Raw genomic sequence first — 17,659 nt, forward strand, 5'->3', positions numbered from 1 at the left:
GCGCAGGCAATCCTCCTTTGTTATCTGAGGTAGGCTGACATCTCGTAAAAAGTCATCAATGTCTTCTTTCTTGGGTTGAGAGGAAGGATCTTCCATGCCTAAGTTATATAGTTTACTATAATATTTGCTGAACTCATCTACTATGCTCTGTGGATTCGTCAATTTACTACCGCCTGTCGATTGAAGATAAGCTATTCTTGTTGCTTCTAATCTAGTCTTGAGTTGTGCCGCTAGAATCTTGCCAGCTCTGTTGCCTTCTTTAAAAAATTTGTGTTTCATTTTCGTGAGATAGAAGGTGGTCTTGGCTGTTTCAAGGTCATTCAGTTGCGTTTGTAGTTGGAGGATTCTTGTGGTCGTGTCGTGGGAAGGAGTCTGTTTATTTATGCGTGCTAGGTCGTGAAGTTCCGTGAGTATGTTTGTATATTGCAGCATTCTCTGTTTCTTGTTGTAGCTTGAGTGTTTGATGAATTGGCCTCTGAGCACTGCTTTATGTGCTTGCCATAGACTTTCGGCCCCTACCACTCCATCATCGTTGATCTCGAAGTAGGTTTCAAGTTCTCCTTTGATTTGGGTCACAAGTTTATGATCTACTAAAAAAGTGTCGTTGAGACGCCATGTTCTTTTTCCCTGAATAGGATGTTGCGTCAGGATTGCTATCGTAGTGGGAGCATGATCCGACCACGTTATTACTCCAATGTCAGATGCTACTACCTTGGACAACATCGTGGCCGGGAGAAAAAATCTATCTATGCGAGAGTAGGAGTTGTGAGTTGCTGAGTGGAAAGTATAGTCTCTAGCTGTTGGATTGAGCGTTCTCCATACGTCTAAAACTCCGTGATTCGTAAGTGTCTGATCTATCAAGGATGAGGACCTTATTCTTTTCTTAGTTGTTCGTTTGTCAACTATGCCTGTAGATGTAGTGTCTAGTACGGGGTCTAAAAGACAGTTAGTGTCCCCCCCCAGTATGATATCCCCGTATTTGTGGGCTTCGGCTAAGGTGAGGACGTTATCTAGGAATGTGTGTTGGTCATTGTGAGGGCCGTACATGTTTACCAAGGTCATTTGAACGTTATTTATAATACATTGTAAAATGAGATATCTACCTTCTTTGTCTTTGATTAGTTTGACTAGCTGGAAGGGCACTGTTTTACTTATTAAAATTGATACCCCCCTTTTTTTTGTTTTGTAAGTGCTATGAAATCCCAAGGGGAAGTACTTGGAGAGGAATTTTGGATGTTTGTTTGTTTGGAAGTGTGTTTCTTGGTAAAATGCAATATGGGCATTATGTTTTTTCGCTTCCGTGAGAGCTAGTCTCCGTTTATGGGGTGTATTCAGCCCCTTGGTATTTAAGGAGAAGACGTTAAGCGTCATGGTATCTGTGGTGGGATGCAGCGTGTCTCTTCGATTTCAGAGGAGAAACTCTTGGGTTGATGTTAGCAGTTACGAGAATACTGGAACAGGTATTGTAAACCCTAATTTCTATTATTGTGTCGCGGTGTCTTGTTCCTATTTTTATTGTTTGTCCGCCCATGTTTGCGGGTAGCATATCACTGCCGAATTCTTTGCTATTCAGACGTGTGCACTTGAAGATGTTTCGATTCTGGAGTCGTGGTCCTGAGGAGAATGGAGGAGGGGGGGAGGGAAAACAAGGAACCAAAAACAAACTATATACAATAGGCAATAAGCCTCTGAAGTGAGGCTGGAACTTAGATTGGCATGTACCATTTTTATACAAAGGTACGGTCTCCATACTGGGACCGTTGGAAACTTAATTACTTGGGCATTGGGCCCATACTGGGGGTAGAGAATCCCCATGATGCAAAAAGGAGAAACTATTCCATGTTTTATGCATGACTGTGGTCCTTTCAAGACCTTAAACATATAGCTATCGATTTACAGTCTTACAGCTGTGGATGGTAGGAAACTGACACAATGGCAGATCTGTCGTGGTGAGTGGGGAGGAGACAGCAGTCCCGGGTGTGGGTCTATGACCGCCCCCGGTACAGTCGATGCCAACCACCGGCTCAACCACCTTCATTCAACTCCAAGGGCAAATGGGCCACTGTAAGTGGTCGCCCAATGTATATGTAAGATGCGCTTAGTTATGTTGTACGTGTAACTTTTTAATTTAAAGTTGTAAAGGTGTGTTTTATTTTTTTTGTACATTTTTTTTTTTTTCCTCCTTTCCTTCTTTGCCCTTGGTTGCACTAGTTGGTAGTCCATAGACATACCGATATATGCTAACCCTTGTGTAGTTGTGCGAATAAGTCAACGTATTACGTGCGCCTAGCAACCAAACTCAAACCAGTGGTTATATTTCGGCTATTGTGTCACATGGCTATTAACCCTTTACAACATAAATATACATTACCACCACCACTGTCAACCACCCAGGTTTTCGGTCTCCACATTGCATAACCTCAAGCACATTTTAAAAGGTCCTTGGGACTGTGAGGCTCAAGAGTCAGTTAGTCGAACCACGCTTCTCCCATCCTGGGGCTAATCTCTGAGGTGCCTTGGCTGTCATCTGGCTTTCTGAGAATTCCTTCGGGGTTTCTGGTATCGGTATGTTCCACTCTGCTAGGATGCCTTTTCCTTCTTCTGGTGTGAGGATGTGTTTCTCTGCCCCGTTTTTCTTCACGATGATACGTGTCGGGAATCCCCACTTATATGGAACCTCCGCTGCTCTCAACGCTCGGGTGATGGGGGTGAAGGATCTCCTCGCTGTCAAAGTAGTCGCTGAAAGATCCGTGTATAGTTGGATCTTGTGGAAGGCGTCAGGGAGAGTAGGGTTCTTCCTGGAGGCTTGCATTACTAATTCTTTGGTGGTATAGTAGTGCACCCGCGTGATGGTGTCGCGGGGTGTGGAAGCTGGTAGGTGCTTAGGTCTGGGTAGGCGGTGGGTTCTGTCTAGTAGTAGGGTGGACTCCGGCAGGTTGGGCACCAGGTGTCTGAATAGTGTGGTAACAAAGGTGCCCAGTTCAGCTGAGCTGATCTCCTCTGGGATCCCACGTATGCGGACATTATTTCTTCTATCTCTATCCTCTTGGTCCGTTATTTTAGCAAGGATATAAGAGATTTTGGAATCCATGTTTTCAAACGATGCTACTGCATTGTTGTGCGCAGAGATTATCTCTTCTGTCTTGTTCTCAAGACTGTCAGTGCGTTCTCCCAGTGCTTGTACCTCTGCCCGTATTTCTCTGGCTAATTTTGCAAAGTCAGCCTGTATGGACGATTGCAGGGCATTATGCATCTTTTGAATAGAGGCTTCTGTGGCTGGAGTGTCTCTGTGCGATATGGAGGTGATGTCGCTCCTGCCGGAACTCGAGGCCGGTGATTGGGGCCTACCGCCGCCATCTTTGGAGCCTCGTTGCGGCGAGGACATAGCCGCGATCTGGAGGGAAGGTGGTTCTTTCAGCTTCTTTTTAGTCGTGGAGCGTTGTGCCATATTGCTTGATCGTTCCACCGGTGAGTGGTATAAGTTTTAAGGGTAGTCTCTCGGTATAAGCTCGTTTGTTCGCTGTATTAGGGGATTTTATCTCGGAGCCCGTCGCTCACACGTCCATTTGCGTCCGCGGTCAGGCCACGCCCCCTTTTTTTTTTTTTTTAAGTGTTTGGAAAGACCTTTACCATTATATTTCACATTTGGGAAGTATATTAAAGGGACACCATAGACACCAAAATAACTTTAGCTTAATTAAGCAGTCTTTGTGTATAGATCATACCTCACTGCGATTTGAGAGTTAAATCACTTTTGTTTCTGTTTATGCAATCATAGCCACACCTGCCCTGGCTGTGACTGACACAGCCTGCATGAAAACAAAATGGTTTTATTTTCAATCAATGTAACTTTAAAAACGTTTTTATCTCCTGCTCTGTACAATTAACTTTAATTACATACAGGAGGCTCTTGCAGGATCTAGCAAGCTATTAACAGAGCAGGCAATAAGAAATTCTAAATTAAACAGAATTTGGAATAAAGGAAGTGTAAACATTAGATGTCTATTTACAGGAAGTGTTTAGGAAGGATGTTTAAGTCACATGTAGGAAGGTGTGACTAGAGCTGCATAAACAAAGTGATTTAACTCCTAATTGGCAGAGAATTGAGCAATGAGACTGCAGGTACATAATATGTAAACCAAAACTGCTTCATTAAGCTAAAGTTGTTTTGGTGGCTATTGTGTTCATTTAAGCCCAGCAAGCACATCTTTTAAATTTGCTGCTTATAATCAAAGTTTTAATAATTGCACCTATAAACTCTACTACTTATCTCCCAATTCCCGAAAACCAGTCTAATGTTCATGTCTCTGAGAAGCATTAGGGTTGTTTATGCATAAGACTTTCAGGAACATATTTTGTTTAATGTATAATTTGTTACAATAAAAACATCTTTCCTTCCAACCCAATGTATTCATGGTTGGCTTTGTTATAAAAAGTTACTTATCTTCTTATGCAGCAGAATTTTTTTTTGTTTTATGCCAGTGCTTTAGAGATTCCCTCTGTATGGTACAGATATAGACATACAAAATGTTCCATCATTGTTAAAAAAAATATATATAATTTTGTACTCTTAGAACGTTAAAAAACACACTACTATCATTCAGTTAAAATCTGAAATTGTCTGCTCTGGGCAGTGCAAATAATAGGTACTGGTTGGCACATGTGTTGAAAGCCTGGTATTTTGTGAACATGTCTTATCTCTTCGGAACATTATACTCATCAATGACTGCGTGATAATGAAGTGTTCTTTAGCGGACTTAAAAATGATATATTTCCCTAAAATTAAGAGGTTTTTTTTCTACTTTTTAGCTAACCTTCCACCAAACAGAGAAGCACAGGATATACTGGGCAATGTATTGGTGGACCAAAGAGTTCTCCCTCCCCCCATTTATTTCGCCTACCATCATTTTTGTATCAATCTTGGTTGCTCGTTAACTAGTTGAACATATAAAGCATGACAATTGGCTGTAATTTTTTTTAGTTAACTTCATAGTTTTAAAGCACGTTCCAGTTTATTTTAGGAATAAAACTAAATGTCCTTAAGGACTACGTAATATTCTCCTTTAACAAAAAAAAAAAAAAAAGAATCTTAGGTATATAACAAGTTAGATTTAACAACCTTTGCTAAAGGGAGCAAGTTTAAACCAATAGCCTTTTTTGCAGAAAAAAACCCTCACATATCCCAATGTGGATCATAATGCTATATAGAGATTTGACTGACGAGAGTTGCTGGAGTTGTGAACTGTAACATCAAATATTCCTGTTACCTACATAAAAAATGGTCTGGCTGAAATCCTAGCCAGTTTCTGGATGAATCTAATGTCAATAGTCAGTTGTTAGTGACATTCACAGGTTTCTATAATAATTTACAAACTCAGTTAGAAAATACAAGAGTAATATCTTCTATAGCAGGACCCTTTTTATTCCTTACACTATACAATAAAAATAAAAATAAACATAGTACAGGTGATTTATTTTTTAAACATTGTTTCCACAGAACTCCAGGCACATACATTTGGGGGCAAAAGGAGTCTTCCAAAACTCTGCTCCACACATGAAAGTATAATTTTTCCTCAACATTCTGTACCATGCTAACAGATTGTTGTAGGGTTTGAAAAGTGCAGGTTACGACTCAAAATTTCAAGTTCAAAACTACTAGCCAGGTCTAAATGTTACTTGTCGCTGCAAACTTGGGGAGTCCATAGCACATGAACCAGGGGTGAATTGTCTCTAGCAAATGGAACACAAGCTATCTGGGTGTGATTGTCTTTTGACCTCAGCTCATGTTTGACTACTGATCTATATGGTCCATATAGAAACATAGAATGTGACGGCAGATAAGAACCATTCGGCCCATCTAATCTGCCTAATTTTCTAAATGCTTTCATTAGTCCCTGGCCTTATCTTATAGTTAGGATAGCCTTATGCCTATCCCACGCATACTTAAACTTCTTTACTGTGTTAACCTCTACCACGTCAGCTGGAAGGCTATTCCATGCATCCACTACCCTCTCAGTAAAGTAATACTTAGCAATTTAAGACTATGTCCTTTTGTTATGGTAGTTTTTCTTCTTTTAAATAAAGTCTCCTCCTTTACTGTGTTGATTCCCTTTATGTATTTAAATGTTTCTATCATTTCCCTCCTGTCTCGTCTGTCCTCCAAGCTATACATGTTAAGTTCCTTTAACCTTTCCTTGTAAGTTTTATCCTGCAATCCATGAACCAGTTTAGTAGCCTGTGACAAACTGAACCTTGTCACGGGTGCTTTGAGGGGCCTGCTGGCCAGCCTCTTGCCAAAAGACTACAGGCCAAGTCAACGACTGTAAAGACCCATAATTTATTCCCCTGGTTCGGCACTTTCCATGGAACTGAATGCTAACTCCCTGGAGGCTGTTCGCATGGACCAAAACCGCAATTTTGTAATCGCGTCTAAGTGCCACTGGGGGACCAACCGGGAACCGCAAAGTCTTCATGCCAAAATAGTTCCAGGGCATTTGCGGCTTAGTCCTCATGAAGTCTATTTGCTGTTTTGGTCCATGCGAACGGCCGCCAGGGAGCTAGCGTTTGGTTCCATGGAAAGTGCCAAACCAGGGGAACCAGGGGGAATAAAATATTGGTCTTTACAGTCGTTGACTTGGCCTGTAGTCTTTTAGCAAGATGCTGGCCAGAAGGCCCCTCCAAGCACCCTTGCCGAGGTTCAGTTCTTCACATAGCCCTTCTCTGAACTCTTTCTAAAGTATCAATATCAATATGTACCACCCTACCTTCAGCATTCTCTGACTCTGGCTTATAATATTTTTCTACACCTCAATTCTATTTAATTCTATATTTCACTTACTGTATTTCACTCCTCTAAGCCCATCAGACACACAAACCTTTGGGGAAGTAGGTGTTTGTTAGTAATTCTACACTGGTACCTTCGTTTTCTAAGGGATTTGTAGCAAAGATTAATGGGACACTATAGTCACCATAACAACTACAGTTCTATAATGTAGTTATTACTTTGTCTATAGTCAGTACCTGCATGTATTTTAATGTAAACAGTGTCTTTTCAGAGAAAAGGCAGTATTTACATTTCTGCCTAGGGACATCTCGGTGGATGTCACTCAGACGGGACATACAACGTGCAGCACTGACTTTCATGCGTCTCCAAGCTCTGCATGGAGGCACAGAACTTTCCCCATTGAGATGCATTGAATCAGTGCATCTCTACGAGGAAATGCTGATTGGCCAGCCCAGTGTTTGGCTCCACCCCCACTTTGCCTTCTTGGCTGAGTTCATCAGAATTGACAATCTCAGCCAATTCAATGCTTTCCCACAGGAAAGCACTGGATTGATTGAGATTGTAAGTTCTGGTGATCTTTGGATTGGGGCCAGAGCCAGGGCCGGCAGACCCACGCGGCCCTGGAATAAAAGGTACATGTATTACCTTTTTAAGGAGGACCAGCCACTTAATGGTGTTTTAACACTATAGGGGTAGGTTTAAGTAAACCATGGTATACCATTTATGTCCCCCATTGTTTATATTGTGTTGTTTCATTTTGAGATGATAGTTATACTGAGGAGTATGGTTTAAACTAAGTAAGCAACTTCATAGGTCAACTATTTATATATACTCTACCACTACTAGTAGAACATCTACTATGGCACCTTATGGGGAAAAAAAAACACTCAAAGTTTTAACCCCTTAAGGACACATGACATGTGTGACATGTCATGATTCCCTTTTATTCAAGAAGTTTGGTCCTTAAGGGGTTAAATGAATGTCTGGCAACACCAAGATGTAAATTCAGAATAGAAGTCTTTCTCTAAGTCCTTCCTTGTCATCAGGCATGAAAGGTCAGTCCAGGCAAAGAATTCGGAGCTTCAGTCGACTAACCAAGTCAGGTTGCAAAAAGAGCTGAAGAAAATGAATAACTTTGTCATATACTAGCTGGTAGCTTGAGACACATACCTATCCATCTTACCTCAATTTCTGTCTTGGACGAAGAACAAAATACAGAGCAAAATCCTGTTTCTGTTCCCCTCATTGACAAAGGAATAAACGTCTCCTTTATATAGAAAAGTAGTTCACAACCTAGTTCTCATGGCTTTCCAACAGTCCAGGATTTAGGCATTATCCAACCACACCACATATGACTAATGTTATTTAGCACCGTATTATTGTATTAAAGTTCAATAAAGCACTGGATATAGATGTATACCTATATTTCATGGCACCCATGGTGGAAATGGATTTTGCCCTCCTCCCCAAACTGTAGAATTTTTTGTCTGACCCCCAACCCTCTTGTTAGGAAAATCACATGTAAATACTTACAGTCATATGTAGACTTATATACTGCTGCCTTTTACTGATTTTCATTCTATCTTTCTGTTTGTTTGTTTATTTAGTGCCACCTCCTCCCAACTGCCAATTTCAGTTGGTGTTCCCCAAGGCGCTGTTCTTGGTCCTCTTTTATTCTCCACTTACACTGCCTCTCTTAGTAACATTATTAATGCTGACAATACCCATATTTAACTGTTCTCCTCTTATCCCTCTCCTGTTCTCCTAGAAAACATCAAACTGCCTCTCTTCCAACCCTGACTGGATGTCCACCCATCTTCTAAAAACGTAATCCTTTGAAAACTAAACTCCCCATCAGACTCCCTTTCTGCACATCAATGGGACATCTATTACCCCAACCCCTCAAGCTCACTGCATTAGAGTTTCTTCTGAATCAGGTCTTACTTTTTCTCCTCATATCCAGTCTGTTTCCAAATCCTGTAAACTTCCACCTCAAAAATATTGCCCAGCATTCATCCTTTTCTAACGCAAGATACAACTAAAGCACTTGTTAATGCACTCGTCATTTCTCGTCTTGACTATTGCAACTCAACATACATCAGCCTTCCAAGCACCTGCATTGCCCCTCTTTAGTCTCTTAATGACTACTACACGCACACCTCACCCCTATCCCAATCATAACATTGGCTTTCTGTACCATCCAGGATATAATTCAAAACTGCGAACACTAGCCCTCACTAATGCCATTTTTCATTACATTTCCTCTTTACTTAAAAAATACACCCCTTCTCATTCTCTTCACTTTGTGAACAACTTTCTCCTGATCTCTGCTTGTTTCTGCATTCCAAACTCTCATCTGTCTGAAAATATACCCCAGTTCCCTCACCTCCATAGTCCATCTCACTCTCTCTCTTTTCTACTGTTAGATTGTTCCATTCACCACTTATCCTAGAATATTTTAGCAAGGGTATTTTATCCAGTGACACTCATAGATGAGCAAGAATACTCACTTTCAGGCATGGTACAAGTTGCTAAACATCCACACAGATATCACACTGCCAAACATTAACTGTAAATGTGCATCAGTATTTATCTGTTTGTGTCTGTGTGTCTCATCAGTGTGTTTGTGTGTGTATATGTGTTCACGTGCATCAGATTGTGTGTGTGTATATGAGCATGAATCAAAGTGTATATTTGGGTGTGTATAAGGATTTTCATGTGTGTGCAAAGTGGCAACATGGCTTCAATAAGAAGGTGATCTGGTATCGGAAATTTCATGATAATGTGGTAAAGCTGGCAACATTTACAATTTACATGGGTGCGTGTGGCAGGTCCTACTCTAGCAACCTAATGCCAGCTTTTATGAGAATAATCCACAAGAAAAATGCTTCCTCCTGGGAATCTCTGCAGGTCAAGATTAAATAGGTAGCTTGAATGAGGGACCTGTGACAGGTAGGAGTGCAAAACCAGAAAGTTGGCTTGGTAGGAGTGCAAAACCAGAAAGTTGGCTTGGACTCACCTAACATGCATACTTAGAAGGGTGCAGCTGCAGCCAATTCTTACAACATACCAGATCCAGCGCACTCACTCATTCACTAAGCAGTAATTTAAAATCTCACAGAACCAAATTGGATTACATATTTGCATGGGAGAGTGGATCTCAAGAGAGAAATGTATTTTGATGACAGGTTGGCTATTTCTTTACATTTGAAAGGTATCACCCAGTGTTCGGCTCATTTGGAGAACCACTATAAAGTTTTATATTAGTGGTATCTAACTCCATCCAAGATCCAGAAAATATACCCCAATTCTACAAATCTCTGCTGGCATGGCTGTGGGCAAACAGGCACATATTCCCATAGGTGGTGGCATTGTCCACGTTTACAATTATTTTGGAAGAATGCACATACAATAATTAGGGATATAACTCCTTCTGTTGTGACTTTGACTCCAGAACTATGTTTATTCAAGTCATTTCCTGAAAACTTTACCAGAGTGGATAAGATAATGGTAGGCCAAGTCTTGATAGCGACCACTATGGTAATACCACGTTATTAGAGATCTGACGTAATCCCTGCTATTAAAGAGGTATTAACATTGGCCTTAGAGAATAAGTGCTATGAGATGCACCTCAGATTGCCATCAAACACAACAGAATCATTAACTTACTACTGGAACATATGGGAGGATAATGTCAAAAGAAAATAGAAACAGAACAATAAACACTCAATTGTTGCTCCATAAAAAACAAAAAACAAATCTTGCAGAATATAATATTTTTTTTAAAAACACCTCACTTATGTAAAAAGTACATTTTAAAGCTCATTCTGTGAGCTTTGAAATTGCTGTTCAGTGAATGAGTGAGTGTGCTCGATCTTGTATGTTGTATTCATTTTTCAGTATGCATGTTCAGGTGAGTGCAGCCCTCTTGGTTTTATATGTTTCTGAGAATGAGTGCATATAGGATAATGCATATGTCAGTGGATTATAGACTATATGAAAATTTACTGTTACAAAACAGAATAGTTATATATTTACAATACTGTTTTCTTATATGCAACTTCAATATTTGATACAAAGGTTTTCTGTCCAACCAAAATTGTCATTTTTGTTTCCATTAAATAAAGTGTTATCTATGCAGACTAAAGTGAAAAAATACATTTAAATATTACTGCCCGTGACCACCTCCTGTCCGTTGTCCCGTACGGCCAACTCACGCTTGCAGGACTTCTCGCGGGCGGCTCCCTTCCTATGGAATAGCCTGCCTACCGCCATCAGACTCTCCCCTAGTCTTGCATCTTTTAAGAAGTGCCTTAAAACCCATCTCTTTAGGAAAGCTTATGGCTTCCAAGACTAACCTCTACCTCACATACCTGTCTCCCGCTCTCTCCTAAAGGGCAGCCCACCTTATTTGACTGCAAATTCCTGTCCTAATGTGTTTTACACCCCACCTCCTATAGAATGTAAGCTCGATTGAGCAGGGTCCTCTTCAACCTATTGTTCCCGTACGTTTTTTGTAATTGTCCTATTTATAGTTAAATCCCCCTCTCATAATATTGTAAAGTGCTACGGAATCTGTTGGCGCTATATAAATGGCAATAATAATAATAATAATAATAATAATAATAATAGCATAAAAGTAGAAATGCAATTGTATTAAGACACAGAGGCTCGTATTAATGCTGCATGAAAACATTGTTGGAAAAATAAACAATATATTGAACAAAACATAATGTGACCTAGTTACAAGGGCCACAAATCAGGTTACACCACAGGGCAGGAAAGGCCATGCCACTTACCTTATTTTTCCATGTAAAGGACTATGTTTTTTTTCTAAATGTTTTTAGTTTAAAATTGGGGTTCGTCTTATACACGGAATGTTACTGCAGGGGTTAAAAGAAACACTTGTGGGAGGGGCCTAGGCCAAGATGGTACTTTCCGCATTTCACTGTGCCACGGCCCACACACATACCTGGCCTCCCTCCCGCTGATCCACGTCTGAATGCTGTGGCAAGGCGGAAGAGGTCCCTATATGCGTGGGAGCTGCAGTAGATGTCAGCACTTACCACCAACGGAGCTCCAGAGACATGCCACACCATAAAAGGAGCAGCTATAGTAAGGTTTCCTCCACCTCAGGTAGGTCTTCTTTTCTGATTTAGATTTATGAGGGAGGAAATGGGGATCAGGGAGTAGAGGGAATACTACTGTGATGTCCCAGCATGCCCTCATACCACCTGTTATATTGTGGGAGTGGTAGCCTCCCAGCATGCACTATAGAGCCATTAACTTCACAGAGTACCGTAGCACAGGGGAGGCTTGAGAATCAGAAGTGTGTTGTTCTCCTCAGAAGCCACCTCTAAAATATCAAAGTTTTTCTATTTGATATTTAAAATATGTATACTTCTACATGTATTCTCACAAGTTTTCAATTAGAGGTTCATTCTACATATGAGAAAGTATGAGCCCAGAGCATGCAAATCAGTCCAATTTTTATCACTCCTAAGTTCCAATAATGGAGGATGAACAAAGGATAGTATAGTGGAGAGGAGGCTTGATTAAAGATAGCTTGTAGTAGTAATATGCTTATATACACTCTGAATACACTCAAATCTAGTTTCACTGTGTATTATAACTACCCTACACTCCTATTAGCCTTAATCACTATGCTTAGTGCACTTAATCAATTAGTATCCCTCAATACCCTTCCATTCCCAAACCCAAACCCAAACTAAATGTGAACAAACAAGTAAGTCAGTGCATAGTGCTTAAATATAAAGTAAAAAGGATGCAAACACGCATTTCAGTGCTTAATGCAGCAAACCCTCCAAATGAATTCCCTGGGGTTAAAAAGGAAGCTGGACTCACCCCAATCAACCTTCTGCGAATCGTATGCAACTTTACACCCTCTGATTACATCATTGGTATTAAGGGCAGTCTCTTACATCTATGCTCACAGATTCTGAACACACCCTCTATTGATTACATGCAAACTCACACCAGGGGATTTCATTGAAATTCCATTTACTGCCAAAAATTCCATTTACTGGAAGATCAGTGAAGTTGTGAGTCAGTCCAACTGGCCATTTAGTGGATATTCCCCAGAGTTTCCATCATGTAATATTAGCTATCAAAAGATGAGTACTATGAATCGGCCAATATTCAACTGACCATATAGTAGACATACCCCCAATATATGTATTATCCTAAAAAATCTATTTTTACCATACTGTTGTTAAAATGTGGACTATATATATATATATATATATATATATATATATATATATATATATATATATATGAGAGAGAGTTATAATAATCGATCATGGGGTCCATATATTGTTTCTATGATAGTGGAATGGATGATAAAGTCCTAGGTTGCTTCATTTGTCACCCATTATTCCAATGACCATGCTCTATTCCATGATCAATTAATAATCCTAGGCAATCTAAATGTATTGATTAACACATTCAATTTTACAATTCCTGTGTGATTTGCTGTCCGATGCTATGGGTCACACATATTCAGTTGTTGGGTTTATCTATAGGTTCTCTTATCTATAGGTTCTCTTAACAATGTTTCTATTGCAAGGTTAAATACACCTTTAGTGGCTGTCTTCCTGGGAGCCATCTGAGGAGTTTCCTCCTATAAAAACCCTAGTGAAACTCAGTCCTGGAATCAAATGCTGCATATAGCAGAATTTAATTGTCAGAGCACGGTATTTACCCACACATGCCTATTTCCAGTCCATTGTTTATCTATGAGAAGCAATGGATTGGAGCAGACCATGGAAGAATTAAGCAGGCATTCTGACGTCTTCGAAGGCGCATTGGGTGGCTACAGCAGAGGAGTCCTCATGCTGGCAACTAGGTAAGTAAGCATTCTCCAGCTTGAATTTTTTATCACCAAAGAGAGATGGACAGAGGGGAATCTACAGTCCCAAAAAATAAGTTATATTTTTAGGGGCCAAAGGTTCCTGCAGAATATGTTGCAAGATTTGGGCTTGGTATATTAACTAGAATACGGACACGTAACTTGAGGAATGCATTTAACTGGTCTGTTTCCTTATGACTGTTAATTTCTTGTAATTTAAAACTTATGACAACGTCATTAATTATAGAGTGGCAGTACATTATTTACTTTGGGAACAATACTCTGTGTCAATGTGTAATTGTAATTTACAGGCAAAGGACTTGCATAAAAATGGAAGACAACATATTATAAAGCAGGAAGCCCTCTATGACATACATTTTGGCTATTTAATATTAATAAATAAGCCTGATAAGCTTTGGGCATCTAGTGATAAAGTGTTGGAATTAAAAAGGGGGCTATCACCATGGAAACTAGTGGAACCAGTAGGTCACCGCTCCCCTTGTTCATTTTTGCATTACTGTTTAGAACAGAGACTTTGATAAATCTCCCCTATGATAACAATAGATAGTTTAACATAAGAGAATAGTAAGTTTACATTTGAATGATACATGCACAAGCAATGCATTTTTAGTAAAGGAAAAGAGAAAAAAAATGCTTAGATTTTGTTATATATCAAAAATAAAACATCTGTTACCAAAGCACATTGCTCCCTTCTGTGGCCAATGAATTGGTTTCAGCTGTTATTAACAGACTGAGTGCTACATTATTTTTTAGGAATTTCAGTATGTGCCTCCCGTGTCTTAATTAAATGCATTCTGCAGTAGCTGAACTCAGTTACACTATTACCCGATTATTCACTGAAGTGGATTTCAGATTGAAGGCCAAAGTAACTGAATTCGAAGCGTAGTTAATTTTGTTTACAGTTTGCCTAGTATTTTAATTTTACTTTGAAGGCGAAGCTTAAGCCACTTACAAAAAACAGGGCATTATCAGTTGTTTAAATAAATCATTCATATTAACTAATAAATTAATAATAATAATGCACATCAATATATTATAGAGGTGATTTTTTTTTTGTAGGTTTTATGTTTCCAAATAATTAGGTATTATTGGCTACATATACTTATACTTACAAACATTGTGATAATAGGTTTTGCCTGTAATTCAAACAATTTTAGAACGGCTAAGTACTACCCTACTCATTTCACGTGACACGTGTGGGTCTACCTTACCTGGAGTGGGACAGTTTCTGGAGGTAATTGATTCTCTCCTGGATATTCTATGGGTTCCTCGGCATGCATTTGCATTTGATTGGCAGTGTCCATATGGCAGGAAACACTTTCTCTACAATTCATAGACAAAAAAAAAAAAAGAGTTTGCTGGGTGCAAACATTTCAGTGCATTTATGAATGCACTCATCTACTTACTGTGTGCATATTGTCACAATACAGGAAGCAGTCAGTGCACAGGAACTGTTATGTCATGTCATACTGAATAAATAAATATGTCTCTTTGAACCTACTAAGTATATTTGGAAGATTGTGAGTAGATGTTATTCTGTGTAATAAATCAAAAGTGAATTGTTTAGTACACCATGTATACCTTCATGGTGTGTGCCCCCAAATACACTATATGTAATACAAACCCATTAGTTATATTTAATCTATTATTGAACTGGACAGTATTTTATCTGTGTAAAGCCAGAGAAACAAAAATCTGATTCATGATTAATATATAAGACATGACTGGGCAGAGACTCTTAGAATTTTCTTCTTTTAACTCATTAAGGACTAATAACAGACTACTGCATCACAACAAGGTGGACCTTAAAGGAACACAAACATGTATTCCTGAGACTATAGTGTTAAACTAACTATTTAGGTATCTAGCTCACCTCTGTGCAGTAAAAACTTGTTTAAACGCACCTTTTTTCCTATGCCGTGCCTGGTTTTGCTGCGGTGGGCACTGTCTCCATGGCTGAGATCATCAAGCTTGATTATCTCAGCAAATCCAATGCTTTCCGGTAGGAGAGCATTGGGAGGGCACTGTGTATGCATTGGGAGGGCACTGTGTATGCACGCTGCACCAATCAGCAACTACTCATAGAAATGCAGTGAATTGGCTGGCCGTCACTGTGCAGCAGACTAGGAATCATCTCTAGTGGCCGTCTAAGTGATTGCCACTAAAGGTATTATTATTCAGCATCAGCAATGTAAGCATTGCCTTTTCTCTGAGAAGGCAGTGTTTACATTAAAAAGCCTGCATGGACATGCCATGGACACCAGAAAAAGTACATTAACCCCTTAAGGACACATGACGTGTGAGACACGTCATGATTCCCTTTTATTCCAGAAGTTTGGTCCTTAAGGGGTTAAAGGAACACTATAGTCGCCTAAATTACTTTAGCTAAATAAAGCAGTTTTAGTGTATAGATCATTCCCCTGCAATTTCACTGCTCAATTTGCTGTCATTTAGGAGTTAAATCACTTTGTTTCTGTTTATGCAGCCCTAGCCACACCTTCCCTGGCTATGATTGACAGAGCCTGCATGAAAAAAAAAACTGGTCTCACTTTCAAACAGATGTAATTTACCTTAAATAATTGTATCTCAATCTCTAAATTGAACTTTAATCACATACAGGAGGCTCTTGCAGGGTCTAGCAAGCTATTAACATAGCAGGGGATAAGCAAATCTTAATTAAACAGAACTTGCAATAAAGAAAGCCTAAATAGGGCTCTCTTTACAGGAAGTGTTTATGGAAGGCTGTGCAAGTCACATGCAGGGAGGTGTGACTAGGGTTCATAAACAAAGGGATTTAACTCCTAAATGGCAGAGGATTGAGCAGTGAGGCTGCAGGGGCATGTTCTATACACCAAAACTGCTTCATTAAGCTAAAGTTGTTCAGGTGACTATAGTGTCCCTTTAAGCTGTAGTGGTTCTGGTAACTATAGTGTCCCTTTAAGGAAGTCAGCACTAACATGTTAAGTCCTACATATCTAGAAACAAGCAGTTCTTATCTCTTTGTAGAATATTGCATGTTGGATAGGGCTGACAAAGATCAGGTTGTCATAACAGTGTATCATCGGTCCTCGTTGTGTTCCTTTTGAGTATGTATACTCCATACATTGTCCTCTTCTATGTTATAGTATCCTGGATTATTATTTCATTCCAAACCTTGTCTATAACAGCTCTTTCTCACATTACCATAGCCAGCTACCTGTTTGTTTGTTTGTTTTTTCTTTAAAAAGATCATTCTTGTCTGTACATTAAGGAAACCTAGAATATCTGCATCATTTCCTAATAATATGTCCAATCTTCTTTAAATTCTCATGAGAAAACATAAAAAAAAATCTCATACCTTATTCGTTAATGATGCTTGTCATCAGCCATCACTCCAGTGTATTGTGTTGGGTAGCCAGCCTGTAGAATTGATTGGTTGTTTTTCTCTAATTCTGTAATTTTCATAATTTACCCAGCACAAGACATAACCACTTGCCTAGAGAAGCGTGTCTGCACAATAAAGCAATAGGTTCTGCAAACCTGACTAATGAGTGAGTGCATTAATTAGTAATGATCAGCCTTAATAATTAAAGTGACATCCTTTATCTCTCCCCCCCACCCACTGTTTAGAAATCCAAAGTGATTTCTAGTTGCCAGAGAAACATGTCACTATAGCAACTAAGATTGAAGAGAGGCACATGTACCTGATCCTATGCTAGTTAATTCCTGAATTAAAACATGTGATCTATTCACCTAATTGTGAGGTGCAGAGGCGTAGCGTAGGGGGTGCAGGGGGGGCCGGCCACCCCGGGCGCAACATCTGGGGGGGCGCACTCGCAGCTCTCTGCCCCTGCCTGGCTCACTCACTCTCTCTGCAGTGCTGGCTGTGCGCAGGGCCGGCGCCACCTGTAAGGCGACCTAGGCAGCCGCCTAGGGCGCAACTTATCAGGGGGCGCCGGATCCCTGTCCCAGCTGCGCCTCCTCATGCTGCGCCGCCTGAGCGC

The 17,659-nt window shown here is 40.0% G+C and overlaps 1 protein-coding gene across 1 annotated transcript in view; it reads right to left on the minus strand.

Annotated features, from left to right (window-relative positions):
* The window catches only part of LOC134570783 (uncharacterized), a 41,325-nt gene extending 24,126 nt beyond the window's left edge, over positions 1 to 17,199 (minus strand). Inside the window, exons 1-2 of the mRNA XM_063428753.1 lie at positions 17,014 to 17,199; positions 14,888 to 14,999 (exon numbers count right to left, since the gene is read on the minus strand). Coding sequence (XP_063284823.1) covers positions 14,888 to 14,980 — 93 coding nt within the window. The 5' untranslated portion in view covers positions 14,981 to 14,999; positions 17,014 to 17,199. The remainder of the gene's footprint in view (positions 1 to 14,887; positions 15,000 to 17,013) is intronic.
* Positions 17,200 to 17,659: the final 460 nt, after the last annotated feature.

This window comes from Pelobates fuscus, chromosome 8 (genome assembly GCF_036172605.1).
Source record: "Pelobates fuscus isolate aPelFus1 chromosome 8, aPelFus1.pri, whole genome shotgun sequence".
NCBI lineage: Eukaryota > Metazoa > Chordata > Amphibia > Anura > Pelobatidae > Pelobates > Pelobates fuscus.